Genomic DNA, 17,600 nt, shown 5'->3' with positions numbered 1-17,600 from the left:
TGTGGGTGGGCTATTTTTTTCGTGGGTCTGACAACATGGGCTCTGTGGGTGTATCCTAGCAACACTCCTAATTCTCAAATGAAAAGACTTATGAAGACCGGAAAAGTCAAAACACGCTGAGTAAGTGCGGATTTCCTTTGTTTCTTCTGACAGCTTCTGATCTTAAAGTATCTAAGACAAGGCATCCAAAAGAAATCCTTGTTCTTTCCCGGCTAATTCCCAACACATTTCTTATGCCAGGTGGCATGACTGGTACAGTATGCACCGCGGCAGCCTATCATTGGCTTAATTCTCTCCAGTCATGGAGAAGCCTTGGCAGGACACAACAGGCCTCATTAATCCAGCTCTCTCATGAACTCATACAAAAGCAGCTCTCTGGTTCCTCATCAGAGTGTGTGTGCTTGTGTACATGTGTTTCCATCATCCTGACACGTCTTTTGATCAGCACAGATGCCTACAGACTGAAAGAAAGCTATAGCACTGCTGACAGAATGGCCCTAGGTACCATTTGGGAGTTGATGGGCCTCGCCCGCTGCCAACGGTAGATTGGCATTGGGTGGGAGGGACAACTGGAATGAGAGCGGCAGAGTGATGTAATGTAGTGGTGAGAGATGGACAGTACAAGACAGGAATAGACCAATGTGCAGTGTTTCCACATTTAATGATGTCATGAAAATCCAGCGTATTAATCAAACATAATTCCTTAAAATATACTGTGAACACTGGCCTTTGAAATGACTTACGCCAAATTACCTGATTAAAATCACAAAATGCACTACTGATGTATTAACTTCGAGGGGTAAATCAAAAGCAAGCAAATTTATCTTCATACTGTGTAAGAAACCAGGATTCATAAATTTTCTTGAGGAACGATGTAGACAGCGGCAAGCGTACAAATGAAAATAAAGATGTTAAAACACTAAAATTAAAAATTATTTATCATAACAAAAAACAGTGGTACAGGGCCCTGGTTTACATGAGGTCAGTCAGAATGTGCTCCTCACCTCCATTCAGACTAGCCTCCACGAACACGCGAATGGTCTTGACGCACAGCTCAAAGTTCTCAGGTGTGACGTGTGCAGCATCGCGCACGATGAAGGACAGCGACTCCACACACTTGATAAGGGATTTGGTGTCATGCAGCCCCATGTCCTGCCCCAGAGTCAGGCTGTACTGGTTGACCAATGGAAAAGTCTGGGGCTTCGAGCCAGCAGCTAAAGTTTTACTGCTCTCCAGGTCATCTTTACCCACCTACAAACACCAGAATACAGAAACAAATTAGAAAACTGAATTGGTTTGAAATTAAGAAACGGAAAAAGTAAATGAGAATGAATCATAGATTATTTTCTAATTCATTTACTGATACTACTGTGACCATGTAACAGCTGAGACTATGTGCAGGTAAGTGTTTGTAGTGTGTACAAAAAAAAAAAATACATGACTTCTTTAAGATTTTAAGAATAAGTTAGCACCATAAGCAAGTGTGTGTGTGTGTGTGTGTGTGTGTGTGTATACGAATGTCATCTAACCACAAGCCAGCCACTGTTGGCCACGTCGACGTCAGTAGCGGAGCGGGGAATGCGGCTCTTGCCGTGCTCAGTGTAGACCTCGGAGTCGGAGGTGTAGCCCCGGTCCAGAGAAACCTCACTCGGGTGGTAGGAGCTCAGCTCACTGTCTGATTGGGCTCCTGAGAATCACAGTGGCACATAAACAAGAGTCTCACAACACACTGTGTTTCAAACTGCAAAAAACAGAAGAAACTTTGATTCTACTCTATTCTGCTCTTGCATGGAGAGTCTCTGTAACCATAGTGTCCACCGTCCAATCAGAAACTGACCCGTGTCGTTGTCTGCACTTGCTGAGCTGACCTGCAGTGAGGCCGGTGGCTTGACCCCAGCCCCAATGCACTCCAGCAGAGAGAAGAGAGTGTACCAGTCCTCGGTGGAGTGGATATTGGCAGCGTTGGTCTTCAGCAGCTCATGCAGCCCATAGGCTACTTCCCTACTGACTCGTGAGAGAACATGGGGCTTCATCATCAACAGCAGCCTAAGAGACAGCAGGACCTGAAGTGAGAGAAGAGCAGAGAACAGGGTCGGCCAGACATGTTTAACACAATCTATAAATCCAGAAAAACATGCCCCACATGGTACCTCAAATACAGCCCGATATAAACTGTGCTCCTGTTTGCACTCACAAATCTACTAAAAAATATTACGCATGTCATAACTGGTTCACCTGAAATTACTTATCGATAGAAGAAATGTTTGAAAAAATACAAATCTCAAATCTAAAATACAGATGTTACAGAATGTGTTTACCTGTGAGCTGATGTCCTCTCTCCTCAGTAATCGGATGGCCAGTCTGAGCAGGCCAACCACAGCTCTTTCCACCAGGAAACAGCTCTCAGTAGCATGGACACACAAGTGGCACAGATGGTCCCTCACAGTCTGCCATACACATGACACACGATCCCTGAACACACACATACAAAACATTATTCCCGAACCCAAAGTCAACAGCAAAATCAACAAGAACATATCAATGTCAGACCTGTTCTCCATTATGATGCGCAGCAGCATCTCCAGACAGAAAGCTGCATCCTCCTCATCGTATGTGTCTTCATCGGGAGTTACCGAGATCAGCGCCTGCAAAAACAGCGATTTACTATCCAACATACACAAACAGCAATAAACAAGGTTTGAGGTTCCATTACCCAGGATTTTGTGATCGCACAAAGATAATATTAGAGTCTCTGTTCATTTAAACAGTATCTGCACAGTTCAGCAAGGTTTCTAATAAGGGGTGCTCAATAGTTTCATAACAGAACAAACAACTGTACCTCAATATGCCTGAATTTCTGAACTCACCTTCATGAGCTCCTGCAGGGACTCGAGCTGGAGGAACTTACTCTCAGTCAGGAGCTTTTCTGGGTCACATTGCTAAGAAAGGAGAGTGGGGTGGTCTGTTAGAGGTGCCAATGAGGTCATGAGCCAGAACTGATATTCAACCAAATACAGTAAAAAAGGCTAGTACACAAAAACTTCTAGGTCTGCAATCACATCGTTCTACACGTTATCTCCTTTCCTATAAAATAGATTTTTTTTTTTTTTTTTTTACTAATTTGTCAACTAAAAATCTTCATCCAACTGGACCTATTCTAATTTCTTTCAAAATGTCCTGAAATCTAATGCAACATCATGCATCATATGCAACATCCATGTAATTAAGACCTGAGTGTCACTGGGTGGTTTTGAGTGCATGCGTGTGCGTGCGCGTGCGCGTGCGTGCATGCGTACCTTAATGCAGAGCAGCGCTGCTTGTTTGGCCTCTTGGTTCTCAGTTGAAGGGCCTCTATGTCCTGACTGCTCGGCCCCACTCAACGTTAACCAGTTCACAAAACTCAACACTGCAGATTCACCTCTACATAAAGAAAAAGTGAAAGTGAGCGAGAACATTAAATGTTACTTTGAATATCTGCACTGGTTAATGCTAAGGACATGATTAATTAAATGAATTGCCTGATAACCCATCAACACTCAGCACTTATATTTAAAGTTATCACATACCGATTTGAAGGGGTTTCTTCCCTCTGAAGTGAAAGTTTCCCGCTGGGCTCCACAAAGTCCTCCACCTGAAACATTACAGAGAAGCTGCATGATAGCATTTCAAGTAGAAGAGTTCCTGAGAACTACAAACTTCCTGACACTAGGTGGCAGTGCAAGCATAGATTAAATCGCTGGGACCAGCCTTTATAGTCACAAACTGCTAAAGGTTGCAGACAGCGCCCGTCACACAGCAGCAGTTTGAAGAGATACAGATCTGCTCCAGATATCTGTTGGAGTTTAACTGGCTGCATTACGAGCTGTTACTTAAACACATCAGCAGGGTGCTGCCAAACAGTACATTAAGTAAATTGAGCACATTATGTGATGAAAATAAGGAATACACACACACACACACACACACACACACACACACACACACACACACCTCGACCATCGCTTTGGGCAGAAGCTCTGCTCTAAACAGCTGCAGCATGGACTCCATAATGTTCTTCCAGCCCTCGCGAAGGATGTCGCCATGGCGATGGGCCAGGTTGAATACGGTTTTTGCTGCCACCTGGGCCTTCAGGTTGCTACCAAACACGGTGGGCAGGTTCTCCACCGACTGCACACATCCCATACACACAAAGCAGGAGACAAATCAGTATATCTGTTGATCTTTAATCCACTGACGGCAGCGGGTGAAACTTGGAATTAAAAACTGCTTGAATCCTCTAAAGCAGTCAGATGTAAAATGTACCTCGCTGCTCAGGGTGGTGAACTTGCAGAGGGAGATGATGAGGTTATCGAACACATCACTGAAGCCATAGTGAGCTGATATCATGGCACATTTCCTGCAGCAAACCCCCACACAGATATGAACTTCTTTTTCTTTTATTATCCTCACTATATTAATGCAGATTCAGAATTTTACCGGAAACCAGTGATGGCCTTCTGTATGATTGTGTCGTCAAGGCTTTTGTCAAACACATAAGAAAGCGCTGCAATGGTTGGGCCCCACGTCATGCTGAAGAGGTCACTGTCATAGCTGCCAGGAGGGACATGCAGGAAGAGGCCCTCCGACGTGGCTCCACGATGGAGCAGCAGACTCCACACGTAGTTCTCCTTCACCATACCGATCTGTTCATCCGGCATCACAATCTCCTCATTCCTGCAGCACAGACACACCACCATTAATGCCATTAAAAGATCAGGCAATGGCCGCCAGACCCGCTGTAAATACCCAGAGTAGCTCCTGCACTCATAAATATGACTGCTACGTTCGTTACATACCATCCAAGCCAGCAAAGGCCAGAGACCAAATAATAGCACCTACAAACAACGTACCCTGTACTGTGAATTATAAATAATGCTAGCATGAAAATTTTAACACTGAAATATATCCATTACTGATAACCTTTAAATTGGTCGACAAAGATCCTTCTGCCACAAAAAGCAGGTCTTACTTGATTGCATTGTAGATGTCTTCCAGCATGTCCTGGTCAAATTCTTTAGACCCATTCATCCCTTTCAGGTTCTTCTTAAATTGCTGAAACAAAAGAAATTGCTGATAAATTGCTAAATGCTGATTTATTATTAATACATTATTCTCACATAACAAACAGCTAGACAACCCTGCCCTTTAAATCGAGCCCCGACAAAAGGTTCCACCATAGGTACGTTCCTTCCGGCGTCATTAACAGGCAGGACCTGGAAATCGGCCACCAGTCTGTCTGCCAGGGACAGGCATGGTCAGCTACATAAATCAACCACTCAAATCCATGCTGACTGAAAATAATCCCCAGGCTGACCCTCACAGCTAACAATAGAAAAGAATTTACTGCCAAAAGGTCAGAGGTCATTCTTATAAAATCTAAATGAACTCTTATTTAAGAGACTGGTGATGGCCCCCCTCAGACAGTCTATCTGTCTACATATATGTGTGAGCGTGTGTGTGTGTGTGTGTGTGTGTGTGTGGTGTGTGTGTGGTAAGCTAGAGTCTGTGTTCTCATACAGAGAGAATCTGAAATGCTCTATCGATGAAGAGCAAAAAACAAAGCTCATGCTTGGCATTTTCAGTGTGTCTGTTTATGCACATACATGCTTGTGTCTGAAAGATGGAGAGAGAATCAGATCAATGCTTCTTACCCATGCTCAATTTAGACCTTAAAACATGTGTTTAGACTTTAAATGCTGTCAATGTGTGTGTAAAAGTGTGTGTGTGTGTGTGTGTCTGTGTGTGTGTCAGCCCAGATAAAACAGCAGCATGGGATCATTCCAAAGAAGTGTGACCTAAAGCTGTGCCTTTATAATACTGTGATTCCCCTCCTTCAACAGTCACATAGATCCATCATGAGTGTGTGTGTGTGTGTGTGTGTGTATATATATGTGTGTAAGAATGACCCACCTCTACAGTCATGGGGATGTTCTGCTTGCGTACATTGTGGTTGTGCTGGTCTGTGTTGAGCATGATGACAGCATAAGCCAGAGTAAAGCCAGCATCATTAGACAGGAAGGGAAAACCATTCACTTTCTATTGATCCAAACAGACAGAAAAAAAAAAAAAAAAAATTATTAATTGCATGCATTATTTAATTAAAACAAATAATGCATTTCCTAAGAAGTGTTCTGATTGTTTTTACTGGGCAATAAACAGCTCTGATAAAAAGAGCGCAAATTTTAAAAAATGCTGCATAATAATTTTAATTAATTTAGGATATAAGCCCACCACAAAACTTTAACTTGGTGATGTGACGTAAAGTGGAAAGGAATTGGATTAGGAAGCATGTCGGATGAAGAGCCTTTAATACTGAAGCACTGCTCAAAACTTCCATCCTGGAAAATCCTGAATGATCTGACTAATGGGGGGAAAGCTTATTTCATAGGAGGTCAATGCAAACATTTCCACTTGTAACGGGCGTGGGCCATCATGACGACAGACCGGACTGACACAGGGCGGGCTGGGAACTAAGAAAAGAAATTACTACGAGATTCTTTCCAGGTCAGCTAGCAGAAGCTTCCTTATTTAACCTGGCGAGCAGTTTTTCACCTTGTGTTACTGCTGGGGGTCGTTTACTTATATACCTCTCTCGCTCTCTCTCACACACACACACACACACACACACACACACACACACACACACACACACACACACACACACACACACACACACACACACACACACACTTGCTGATGACCTGAATATAATGTGTTAAATCACAGTACTAACCGGCTGTTGATCAGAACAGCTGTAGGAATATGGCCTTGTTATCTTGTAATGAAAGGACCGTGTGTGTTGTGGACGGCTGCTTTACCTGCCAGTTGTCAGAGAAGGTTTCTAGAAGGCGGTGGATGACTGGCGCTTCACCAGGCATCCGGAAAGCTTCCACATACAAGCGTAGGGCCTCATCGATTCGCAAGCCCTGAAACGTGAACGTACTGCAGCGAAAGAGAGACAGACAGACTGACATTAAAACACAAATAGCAAACCTTTGCCGCCATGCAGAGGTCACCACCCCTCATATTTTGCACTAAATCTGCAAACAGACTGTATGCGACATCCATTCCTGTTTGTATGTACATTTTAAAGAAGAAATTATATTCTCCAGGAGCTGAATTGGAACATGCTATTCAGGCAATCAAGCTGATGCCACCAATAATCTCTGCAATTAAAAAAAAAAAAAAACACCACTTTGACCGTGGATGACTCCCAATAATAAATAATATACATGTTAGGAAGGTGAGTAAATTATTAAAGTACTTACTTAACAAAGCTGTCAAGCAGGTCTGTGTTATTGCGGTCACTGATGTACTCCCCGATCATCTTCTTGTCCAGGCAGGGGTTCTCCCTCAACCACTGGGCCACCTCTGCACTGTCAATAGGGCTGCTGAGAAGACCCTTCTGTTGCAGGAACTCAACACCCTTCTTTGGCTTCTGGTTAAACTGCTCTGTTCCTGTGATTAGCAGCTGCAAAGGCCAATACACACATACACAAACCCACACACACACCTCGGTTTTCCAAGTTGTCAACAAAAATATATTTGTCTTATATTTAGAATTATACACAACTAATCCCTTAAATGTCAACTACTGTTGGACTGGACTGTGGAGTGTTTGTTACAGAGGGGTGATCTGAAAGTCAGCATTCTACCTTCTTCCTGTTTCGGATCTCGTTCAGCTCCTGGGAGTCTGGAAGAATACTGGAAAAGCGTTGGGGCTTCTTGGGTGCTTTCTTCTCAGCTGAAATAAAGAACACAAACAAGGTGGTTTAATTCCAGTGTGAAGGTTTGTGTTGACATTTATATATTAAGAGAAAGTGTGTGTGTGTGTGTGTGTGTGTGTGTGTGTGTACGCGCATTACCTGGGTCAGTCTCCTCCTGATCCTGTCGACCCAGTCTCATCTTTTGAGCCATGAGGTGGCCACTGGTGGCGGGACATGCAGGAGTGGACTCCAAATTCAGAGAGCTCAGACTGTTAGAATTTGTCGATGGCCTACTGTCTACTGCAGAAAAAAAACGAACACACACACACACACACACATCAGCCTACTAATGAATTTGTGAATTAGGAAATACAGTTAGTTGTCATACAAGTGCCCTGAAGAGTGTGTTTTTTCCCCCTCTCTGTTTGCACCTTTTTTGCAAATGACTCGCTCCACGATGGAAGCTGGTTGGACAAAACACACATACAGATGTAGTGTGTGCGACCCCTCCCAGCATCATGCACAGCTGGCTGGCACAGAACCGAGCGTGATATACGTCGCCCGCCATCAATCTGGTCTGGCCGGAGGATTATTACTCGCTCAATGTGGTGAAGTTCGCAGGGAGAAAGAAACAGTGCCGGGGGGCACGAAGTATAAACTGATGCAATAAATAAATGGTGTGTGTGTGTGTGTGTGTCATATATACACACACATATATATATATATATACACACACACACACATACATATGATACCTGTCAATTTCAAATGAATTGACAGATAATTTGGTCTATCATAAGCACTTCAAGCTCTTTATCGTGGTGTAGCTTGTTACCTGTGGATGCATCCGTACAGTTGCTGACAGACCCCTCCCCCTGACTGGTGAGTGTTTCAGATTGGTCTTGTTGAGTGGCACTGTTCAGAACTTTGGCTTGGCAGTGAGCCTCAGTGCTGTCAATCACTGTGAGCAAAGCCTCAAGAGATAGAAGATGGGTGGTGTAGAGCTGCCCGGAAACTGGGAAGGCATTCTGCAAAAGGACCAGATGTCATATTAAAAGGGTAAAGACAACACATATGGGCGCTACCATCATTGGACATTTTTATTCTCTTATTGCAGAGATGTGATCAGTGCATTTTAACTTTCCTAAAATATGAACCAAAATCAATCAGCATTGCTGTTATAGTGACCATACCATTACATTTATTAACCCCAGGATTAACCCCCAAATGTTTTTTTTAATAAAATAAATACGACAAAAACTATTTATTGAGGAGAGTGAGTAACCCCGACCTTGGAAAGCAGCTTTGTAAGGTCCTCAAACAGGTTGCCGCAGTAGAAGTCACAGTCATAGTTTATGTAGAGCTCAGTAACGAAGCTAGGGATCCTCCAGAGCTGAACGAGGGCCTCCAGAGCCATCTCCTTCATCTCATAGGGCAACTTGGGGTTCTCACTGGTGATTATGTCCATTAGCTTCTTCAGATACATCTGCAATCACAATGACAGAACATCTGGACTGCCAGCCTTTGACACACAAATGACATAATCTGCTGTTCATTAGCAGAAACTCAGTCACACGATCAATATTTAAGGGAACAAACCTCCAGCTGAAACTTCAGATGTCCCCTCATACCCTCAAACAGCAGGAAGGCCACTCGAATGGAGGCAGCATACAGATTGATGCGATCTACATTGAGTAGCTGCGAGGCAGAGAGATCATTTGTTACCGATCTCACAGACACACACAGTAATCAGAAAAGAAAACACCAAAATGCAACAGAAATGAAAAACTACATTTATAAAATGTGTCCTTGATACAATGACCATTTAAATATATCATGGAAGAACATTTATTCTGCTGCGATTAACAAGGCTGACTGGGATGCAGTGGCAAGGTTACACACACGCCCAGTACACTTTCATGTATTACATCTGGCTGGATCTGTGCGCTGAGCTCCCGTTACAGCCTCAGTCCACCAGAACGTTCTGTGGGTGAATGTCAGTGGAAGTAATGATGGATTACAAATGGATCGGGTTATGGGGCCTTTTCTGGAGTAGGGAGAAGGCGGTACCTGGAAGAGGTGGCGGCAGAGCTCGTCTTTGACCAGACTGAGGAGTGACTGGTAGGGTGCGATGCTGGCCGACTCTAGGGCCACGGTCAGCAGCTGTAGGCCCATGTGCTTCATCACGTCAGTGTTGTGACGGTCATGAGGGCTGGTCAGTGATATGAGGAAACGGAAGAGCTCACGCAGACATGGCAGCCCATAGGGTACTAACGCAGCTCCTAAACAAACATACAACAATAATTAACAGTGCGGAGGAAGCAATTCCTTAAACCAGAATCAACACACCTATAGTCTTCCAGGATTTCTCCCAGACTCACCATCTTTTTGCGTGGACTGGGTGAAGCGCACTCCTCGGGGGTTGACATAGTCCATATCATGGACCGACGCCGAATCTGACTGCTCTGCTAACAATTCCCGGTCCTCCAGAACCTCGGGGATGGACTCTACTGATGCTGACTGTGCACGTTCCACCTCAGACTAGGCCAGAGCCATACAGTTTCATAATTACACACACTCTCACAATTATATACATATACATAAAACAACCCAAAGTAAACAGTAAAAAAAAAAAAATAAAAAAAAACTCAGAATACAAAACTGTTCGACATGCAACAAATACTGTAGCTTGTTTCTAATAATACCTGTGTGTCCAGCCTGCTGGACTCTGTGTTTGGGGTGGTGGCTGGAGTGGTTGTGGTGGAACTGTGGTCCAGGTCTGTAAGGTCCTCTTTGGAGGTGGTTTTGGAGGAGGTGTCTAGACCGGAATCTGTAGTGGGACTGGAAACTGAAGAGGAAACACTGTCTGGTACACCTGACTGTTGCTGGTCAATAAACAGCATACCACCTATAAACACACACACACACACACGTCAAATATCCTAAAAAAAAAAAATTAATACATCTACAATCTACCTGTGATTGTCCTTACTTTGTAAATTATGAAGGAAAATTAAGGGAAATTAAGGAAATTTTGAGATTTTTGGAGGACTGACCAAGGCGAGTCAGGTTTCCATATCCTTCTAGTCTAACCTGATAGGTTGTTACTAAGAGACGCAGGCTGAGTGGAGTCCATCTGTCCCGACTGGCTGCGGACCATGTGGCGAGGTGGGCGGGGTGAACGCTTTTGTTTCTTCCATTTGGATGACTCACTCATTCCACCGGCACGCATCTTCAGCTGCATGGTCACACAAAAATATATACATTTTAATTTTACCCGATAGAAATAAAAATCTCTGCACAAAAATGCATTCACACAAACTCCCCATTCAAGCGAGTTGCACTACACATACGATCCAACCTTTGTTACCTGCTAACTTAGGAGTAAGGTATGCCTACAGTCCCAAAGGCTCATGGGAAACCTGGCAGTGACTAACCACAGAAATTCTAAAAATAAATAAATAAACAAACAAATAAATAAATAAAAACTGTACAAGAGCTGTGTGTGTGTGTGTGTGTGTGTTGGGGGGAGTGACTGTAAACAGCTGGGTGTTGGCAGCTGGGTGCAGCGACATCGGAAGAAAAGAAGCAAGAAAAGGGGATAGTGAATGGCTGACTGACAAGAGGGGGGAGGAGGTGGAAGAACTCTGATCTGCAGCTCCGCCGCTGCTCCTTACCTGAACTCGTTTGTTTTTCCATAAGATATTGTAAGCCTCAGGAGAGAAGGGTCAGGTGGCAGGATTAGTGATGGGAGAAACTTTTACACACAGACACAGACGCGCGCGCACACACACTCCTTGTGCACATAATAATGCACAGAAACTACCATGCAACTTCCCCTGCAACATCATGCTGTCTCCCACAAACAACCAGAGAGGGAATCCACCTCCCACACACACACACAAACACACAAACACACCCCACAATCGAAGCATGCAAACCTCATACAGTACTAAACATACAACAAGGGATATAGCGTGCACATACGCACATAATACAGAGCAGAAACCTTCTAAACGTAAAAGTCACAATTCTCATTTTTCAAGCCCCAATGAGCTGAAATTCATATGAACTCTTAAACAAAGTCTATACATTTATTGATTAAAACAAATATCAGCAGGATTCAGACTGAATCTTTTTTCAGAATAGTTAGTGTCGAGACGACTAGAGGAGCAGTAATGCGGCAGCCCATGCAGTGGAGCCAGACAGAAGCCATGCCACTGGAAGGAATTAAACGCACCAGCAGCACACCCGTCTAAACTGCGCAAGTGATGCAATATATGCAATGTACCCTCTCTAAGCCACTCTGATTGGGGCTTTTAGCCTGATCTGAGCCAATCAGATCTTGCGTGTCCAGTATACAGCTTGGGATCTGTGGGAGTGGGGGGGGGGGGAGGCATTACTGAGATTTCCAAATCTTGCACATGCTCAGTACACTTAGCTGTTAGCAGAATGAACCAACTGCACGGTCATAAACGACAACACATGCAGAAAAAACTGATCAATGATGGGACGCAAGACAGATATAAAGCCGTCGGACTGGGAAATAAGTACAGAGCACATGGACACTGTGTGGGTTGAATGAGGGAGGGGGCGGGACCAAGAAAGGTTGTGAATGGCAGCAGCGCCTACCTTCTTCATGTTGGTTCCCACAAAGCTTTTTGCCTCTTCTTTAAACTGGGGTAATCTGAGGAGGACAAAGGGGAGAAATCCATTTTCTTATTACAATTTGATAAACTATGCATTAGGAAACAGGTTGTTTTTCTGGCCTTTCATGCTTTCTCTAGTCACATGTTTCAAAGCAGAAGTAAAAATTAAAAGGTAGGCGGACCCAGGCCAAATAAACAAGCTTGGGAAATTAATTAGAGCTGGAGGAACTGGACCGGACAAAGCAGTGTCAGAAAAGCTGACATCTTTGTTCCAGGGGCAGGTAACCTCTGACCTCTGCCCCCTGCCCCCAGCTGTGGGGCTCATTGGGTGGATAACAGGGCTTAATGTTGGCACAATGCGCGAGAGTCTCCCATTCTGTGGACCCTGGAGCTTTGCTGCAAATGAGATGTGAGTGTGTGTCACTCAGACACACAGACACACAAGCAGAGCGATGTTAACTCTGCAGTAATTGAGTGTTCTCTCGCTACTGCCGTTATTGGATGATCTGTGGGTCCAACAGATTAACATCCCTAATGCCTTCAGCAGGCAATTTAGACCTCAGACAGAGCACTCCAGCAGATCTGCTCATCACCTCTCTCTCACACACACACACACACACGCTCTTTTCACAATCTCTCTCACACTCACACACACACACACACACACACACACACACACAAATGAGTTGAGCACTAGGTGACTTGACTCTTGGCCACTGTCCCATCCCGCCCCCAGCCAGAGGTCAGAGATAACAACGTCTCTACTAGATGGCCAAAGTCACTCAACTCAAACCAGACGTCTCAGGTTGTGGGTGGAAATGATTTCTAGACAAATCAGATCTTCCTATGCACTACATCTAGAGAACATGAACTGAACTATTAAGCATTGTGCCAAATAGGCTTCATATCTATATTTCATTTTAATCAGTGTCTGATGAGGGGGTGAGGAGGATGGGCACACCATGGCTGTCAGACAGCAATCTGCTAATTGATCAGGCTGAGGCTGAGGCTGTAACGGGAGCCCGGTGCACAGATTAAACGGCTCCTCCTCGAGTTTCGGCTTCAGGCCGATTAACAATGAGCAACGAGGTCACGCATCTCTCCTCTTCCGCTCGTCATCTCTTCCCAGCTGACCCCTTAATCCCACCCTCCCTCCTTGCCCCTCTCAATCTTACCTGGAGAACAGCAGCTGCACCATGTCCACCAGTGTGTGTTCGGCTGACTTCCTCAGCAGCTCTGTGTGTGGGGCACAGCAGGGAATAAACAGAGCAGTCATTAGTAACAAGTGTGTGTGGTAATGGACAAAAAGAGCAAGAAAAGGGGAATTAGTGGAAAAAGGTGGTGTGAGCATTTCTGAGCTTCCGAGTGTGTTCGTGAGAACTGAACACATGGCATTTAGTGAAAAGGAAAATATCTGTTATAGTGTTTGTTTCAAGATTATAATGCTATAATTGGAAAGTAGTACTTTCATTTAGTTCCAAATGGGAAATGGGCCTAAATGGGTAAACACCTGAGTGAATAAGGTCAGAAAAAATTGTTAGAAGTAAACCTACTCAAACCAATAAGAAAAATGTTATTATCAACAACATCCAGAGAATATTAATTAGTGCTGTTGATCATTATAAAGATGGAGTGACGGGACGAAAGATTAAATGAAATTGGAATTAGTGAGTATAAATTCTATAAATTATATTTATGTAATAAATAACATTATATCTATATATCTATGTAATAGTTTAATAATAATTGCACACACTCAGGACAAGCAAATTTCAAAAGGTTTTTCATTATGGTATTAACTTTTATTTTGTGTAAAATGTGTTACTAATAAAAAGAGTGTTAGTGTGTCCTCACCGCTGAGCCTCATCTCGAAACAAATCCTGAAGCAGGACTGCATAATCTCACACACGGACTCGTTGGTCAAGTGTGCTCCCACTGGAGTCAACAACAGCGTCCTCAGGACCTACACATACAAAAAAGATATACTTTTATATACACCCTGCAGGTGTGGGTATTTAACCAGGGTGTCGGTCAGCCTCACCTGTAGGATCTTCATCAGCACCACTTCATCACTGGCAGAGTCTGTCCCCACAAAGCGTGCGTGTGTGACAGCGTCGGCCATGTTCTCGATGCCCTCTGCTGCTCCCTCATGATTGGCATCTGAGCAAAGGGATTGATATGACTTGCCTCAGCATGTGACTGATCGCTTCATTAACATATTTTCTGGCCAGAACCTCAATAATCCATAATATACCCCATGAGAGAACGTGGGCTCGTTCTGCGGCCAGTTTATTAGGCATGAGGAAGCACTGGCTGTCACTGAAAGCATTAAATGGGAAAATAAGTGAAAGTGAAGTGATTGTCATTGTGATACACAACACAGCACACGGTGACACAACGAAATGTGTCCTCTGCTTAGCCTATCACCCTTGGTGAGCAGTGGGCAGCCATGACAGGCGCCCGGGGACCAGTGTGTGGGGACGGTGCTTTACTCAGTGGCACCTCGGCAGATCGGGATTCGAACCGGTAACCTTCTGATTACGGGGCCGCTTCCTTAACCGCTAGGCCACCACTGCCCAGTGTGCAGTGCAGTCACACTTTTTCAGCTCTCTCTCACACTATTCACAAGGCCAGGACGTTCCAACAGAGGGGATTTGGGGGAAAAATATTATACAGTCCAATTTACTGGAGATAAGGATTCATGAGTACCTACAACTGTCTGGAGGGTCTATGACACTGGCTTATGAAAGAGAGTCATGATGACACACACACAAACTCACAAACCCATCTAATCAGCAGATGTGTCTTTTGTAAGCAGGGTCTCTGCTTATTTGGCTGCCAGGGAAACGGAGGGTGGCCAGTTGAAACCCAAGATGGCTCCGATAGCGGAGCCACACTGTTTTTCTTTCCCATAGCTCTGAATCCTGCATTCTAATTAACTTCTACACACACACACACACAAACACACACACCCAGAGACGTGGCCAGAATCTGTTGTATCTGTATATGAGGTACAACCCACAATGCAGTCAATTTCCCATTTTAATATCACATTGCTTTGTGAAGCATTATGAATGACTGTTACAGGATGGTAAAATGACCTGTCATAAAACAGGAAAATAAAGATCAACTTGGGATTTAAATGTCAGAGATAGTATATCTTTAATATAGACTTGGTCTAAGAGCACCAACAGCTGATTTGTCCTGGTCTCATTTAGACATGTATAATGGTAGATTTCAAGCCTTTTGCCCAACTTCACTGTCAAGTCACGCAAGTGCTTACTGATGCTCAAGTTAGCTTCACAATGGTCATAACCTTAGCACAACTGTATGTGTGGGTGTATGTTGGGGGGGGTTAGTAGAAAAATAACAATGAGAAGAAAATTAACCACTATTAACCACTTGGCCAGTAGATGGCGTTAGATTAGCCTTTTTTGGTTCCACTTTGCACATGATTGTGTTCTGCTCCAATAAAAAGAATCTTTAGAACAGATGCGTGCGTTTTAAAATCCCAATACTCCATAAAATGAATTAAGAATTAAAACAGACCATCGCAGTGCAAAGACAAGCAAAACCTAGATGACGCTACACAGCATACACACACAGTTTTGTGCAGTTTCACAGTGTGTATATGAAAAGGTAATTTTCAAATTATGCATCATTCTCCATTGTTAGAAGTGCTTGCAGGGTGGTTGTCATGGAAACCAGTCGCCGTGAAACGTGCTGATGAGATGCTGTGTGTGTGTGTGTGTGTGTGTGTGTGTGTGTGTGTGTGTGTGTGTGTGTGTCTGGTGGATTAAGGAAGCAGGAGATGGATTTAGAGTGACAGCAGGCCTCCTGGAACCCAGGAGTGATTTGTGAGGTGTGTGATCTACACTGCTGCTGCGTGTGCATTCATTTTTATCTCACAAAAGGTAACACACACACACACACACACACACACACACACACACACACACACACACACACACACACACACACGTGTCTGTTGCTCTCTCGCACAACCAGGAATATATTCAGCAGGAGGATAGAAGAAAAACAAAAGCCTTAAAAGACCCTGAAGCAGAAATACTGAAACACACAGATCACCACATCAGTGACTACTTCGCCCTCAAGAGTAACAGTTCTAATAAGAGAGCAGCAGCTCACAGCTGGTTCATCTGAATACGAAGTAGAAAGAACAATTCTGAACTATTAACATCTGAACAATGCTGTTTCTTTCAAGCATCACATAACTGTATTGTCAGCATGGTGTGTGAGTGTGTGTGTGTGTGTGTGTGTGTGTGAGAGAGAGAGAGAGAGAGAGAGAGAGACTGAGTCTGAACTAGTGAAACATGAAAGTCAATTAAACAAAAAGGCCTGATTTGTTGTAATGTAAAAAAAAAAAAAAAAAAAAAAAGTGATTTAGCTTTATTGTCATTTCAGCTACACACGTTAGACAGTACACAGTGAAACGAAACAACGCTTCTCCGGAACCTGGTGCTACATTTAAACGAAGGTACGTACTGACAAAATGCATGTGCCGGGCTACATAAAAGTGCAAACATGGGACACATGCAGTGCAAGAATAACATTTACAGCAAACAAAATGTAGTCAACAAAGACAACAGACATCGCTAGGGTGAACAATATATTGAAATGAAAATTAAACTGCGATTTGAATAAATGCAACTTTTCAAACCGCAACGGCGGTTAATGTCAGGACTGCTGTGGGAGACAGGCAGTGAGCGAAAGACTGTAGCAAAGACTGTGACCCCCAGGGCAGGTAAAATAGAGGCAGCTGCAGCGATACTGGGATGGGGAGAGCGAGACTGGGCGAATGCCGAATGCAGGCGACTGGGCAGAAATCACTCTGTCTGTCCGAGAGGGCGTGCAGCACAGTAAACAAAGTTCCGACTTTAAAACAACGTCCGTTGCGCTCGCTGTGAGGTTTGTGTTTGCTCTCAAAAATCAGTGATTGAGCTCAACAGGCATTGCTGTAGGCGCTGTTTTATAATCTCCTGGTAATGTGGTGTTGTAGGTCTCTGGACACTCCGAGACTGATAAGATCAGACTTTCCTACATCCATAATTTTGTGTGTGTATGTCTGCTTCAAGGCTTTGATTTGCTGTGCAAAAATTTCAACAAATAAAAAAAAAATAAAAAAATCACAACGGTGAGCGCGCAAGGCCACCAATCACATTGCGCCAATGTCCCTGATGATACA

At 44.0% G+C, this 17,600-nt stretch overlaps 1 protein-coding gene across 8 annotated transcripts in view; it reads right to left on the bottom strand.

Moving 5' to 3' along the window:
- Positions 1-17,600, bottom strand: part of gbf1 (golgi brefeldin A resistant guanine nucleotide exchange factor 1) — a 49,778-nt gene that overhangs the window by 6,550 nt on the left and 25,628 nt on the right. For 3 of the 8 annotated variants that reach the window (XM_028988137.1, XM_028988139.1, XM_028988138.1), the window contains 30 exons: positions 14,436-14,554; positions 14,249-14,357; positions 13,570-13,630; positions 12,378-12,432; positions 12,037-12,117; positions 11,423-11,458; positions 10,839-10,983; positions 10,451-10,653; positions 10,127-10,286; positions 9,816-10,027; positions 9,345-9,443; positions 9,037-9,231; positions 8,581-8,773; positions 7,905-8,045; positions 7,695-7,783; positions 7,308-7,510; positions 6,858-6,981; positions 5,950-6,075; positions 5,009-5,091; positions 4,477-4,713; positions 4,303-4,396; positions 3,991-4,167; positions 3,567-3,631; positions 3,297-3,420; positions 2,868-2,939; positions 2,551-2,645; positions 2,319-2,472; positions 1,838-2,063; positions 1,530-1,687; positions 1,005-1,251 (listed from right to left, as the gene is read on the bottom strand). In XM_028988137.1, the coding sequence (XP_028843970.1) occupies positions 1,005-1,251; positions 1,530-1,687; positions 1,838-2,063; positions 2,319-2,472; positions 2,551-2,645; positions 2,868-2,939; positions 3,297-3,420; positions 3,567-3,631; positions 3,991-4,167; positions 4,303-4,396; positions 4,477-4,713; positions 5,009-5,091; positions 5,950-6,075; positions 6,858-6,981; positions 7,308-7,510; positions 7,695-7,783; positions 7,905-8,045; positions 8,581-8,773; positions 9,037-9,231; positions 9,345-9,443; positions 9,816-10,027; positions 10,127-10,286; positions 10,451-10,653; positions 10,839-10,983; positions 11,423-11,458; positions 12,037-12,117; positions 12,378-12,432; positions 13,570-13,630; positions 14,249-14,357; positions 14,436-14,554 (4,083 nt within the window). The other 5 variants (XM_028988142.1, XM_028988145.1, XM_028988140.1 and 2 more) reach the window with 4 other exon arrangements.

The sequence above is a fragment of the Denticeps clupeoides genome, chromosome 8, assembly GCF_900700375.1.
Source record: "Denticeps clupeoides chromosome 8, fDenClu1.1, whole genome shotgun sequence".
In the NCBI taxonomy this organism is placed as follows: domain Eukaryota; kingdom Metazoa; phylum Chordata; class Actinopteri; order Clupeiformes; family Denticipitidae; genus Denticeps; species Denticeps clupeoides.
This window is presented reverse-complemented; position numbering and strand designations above follow the sequence as displayed.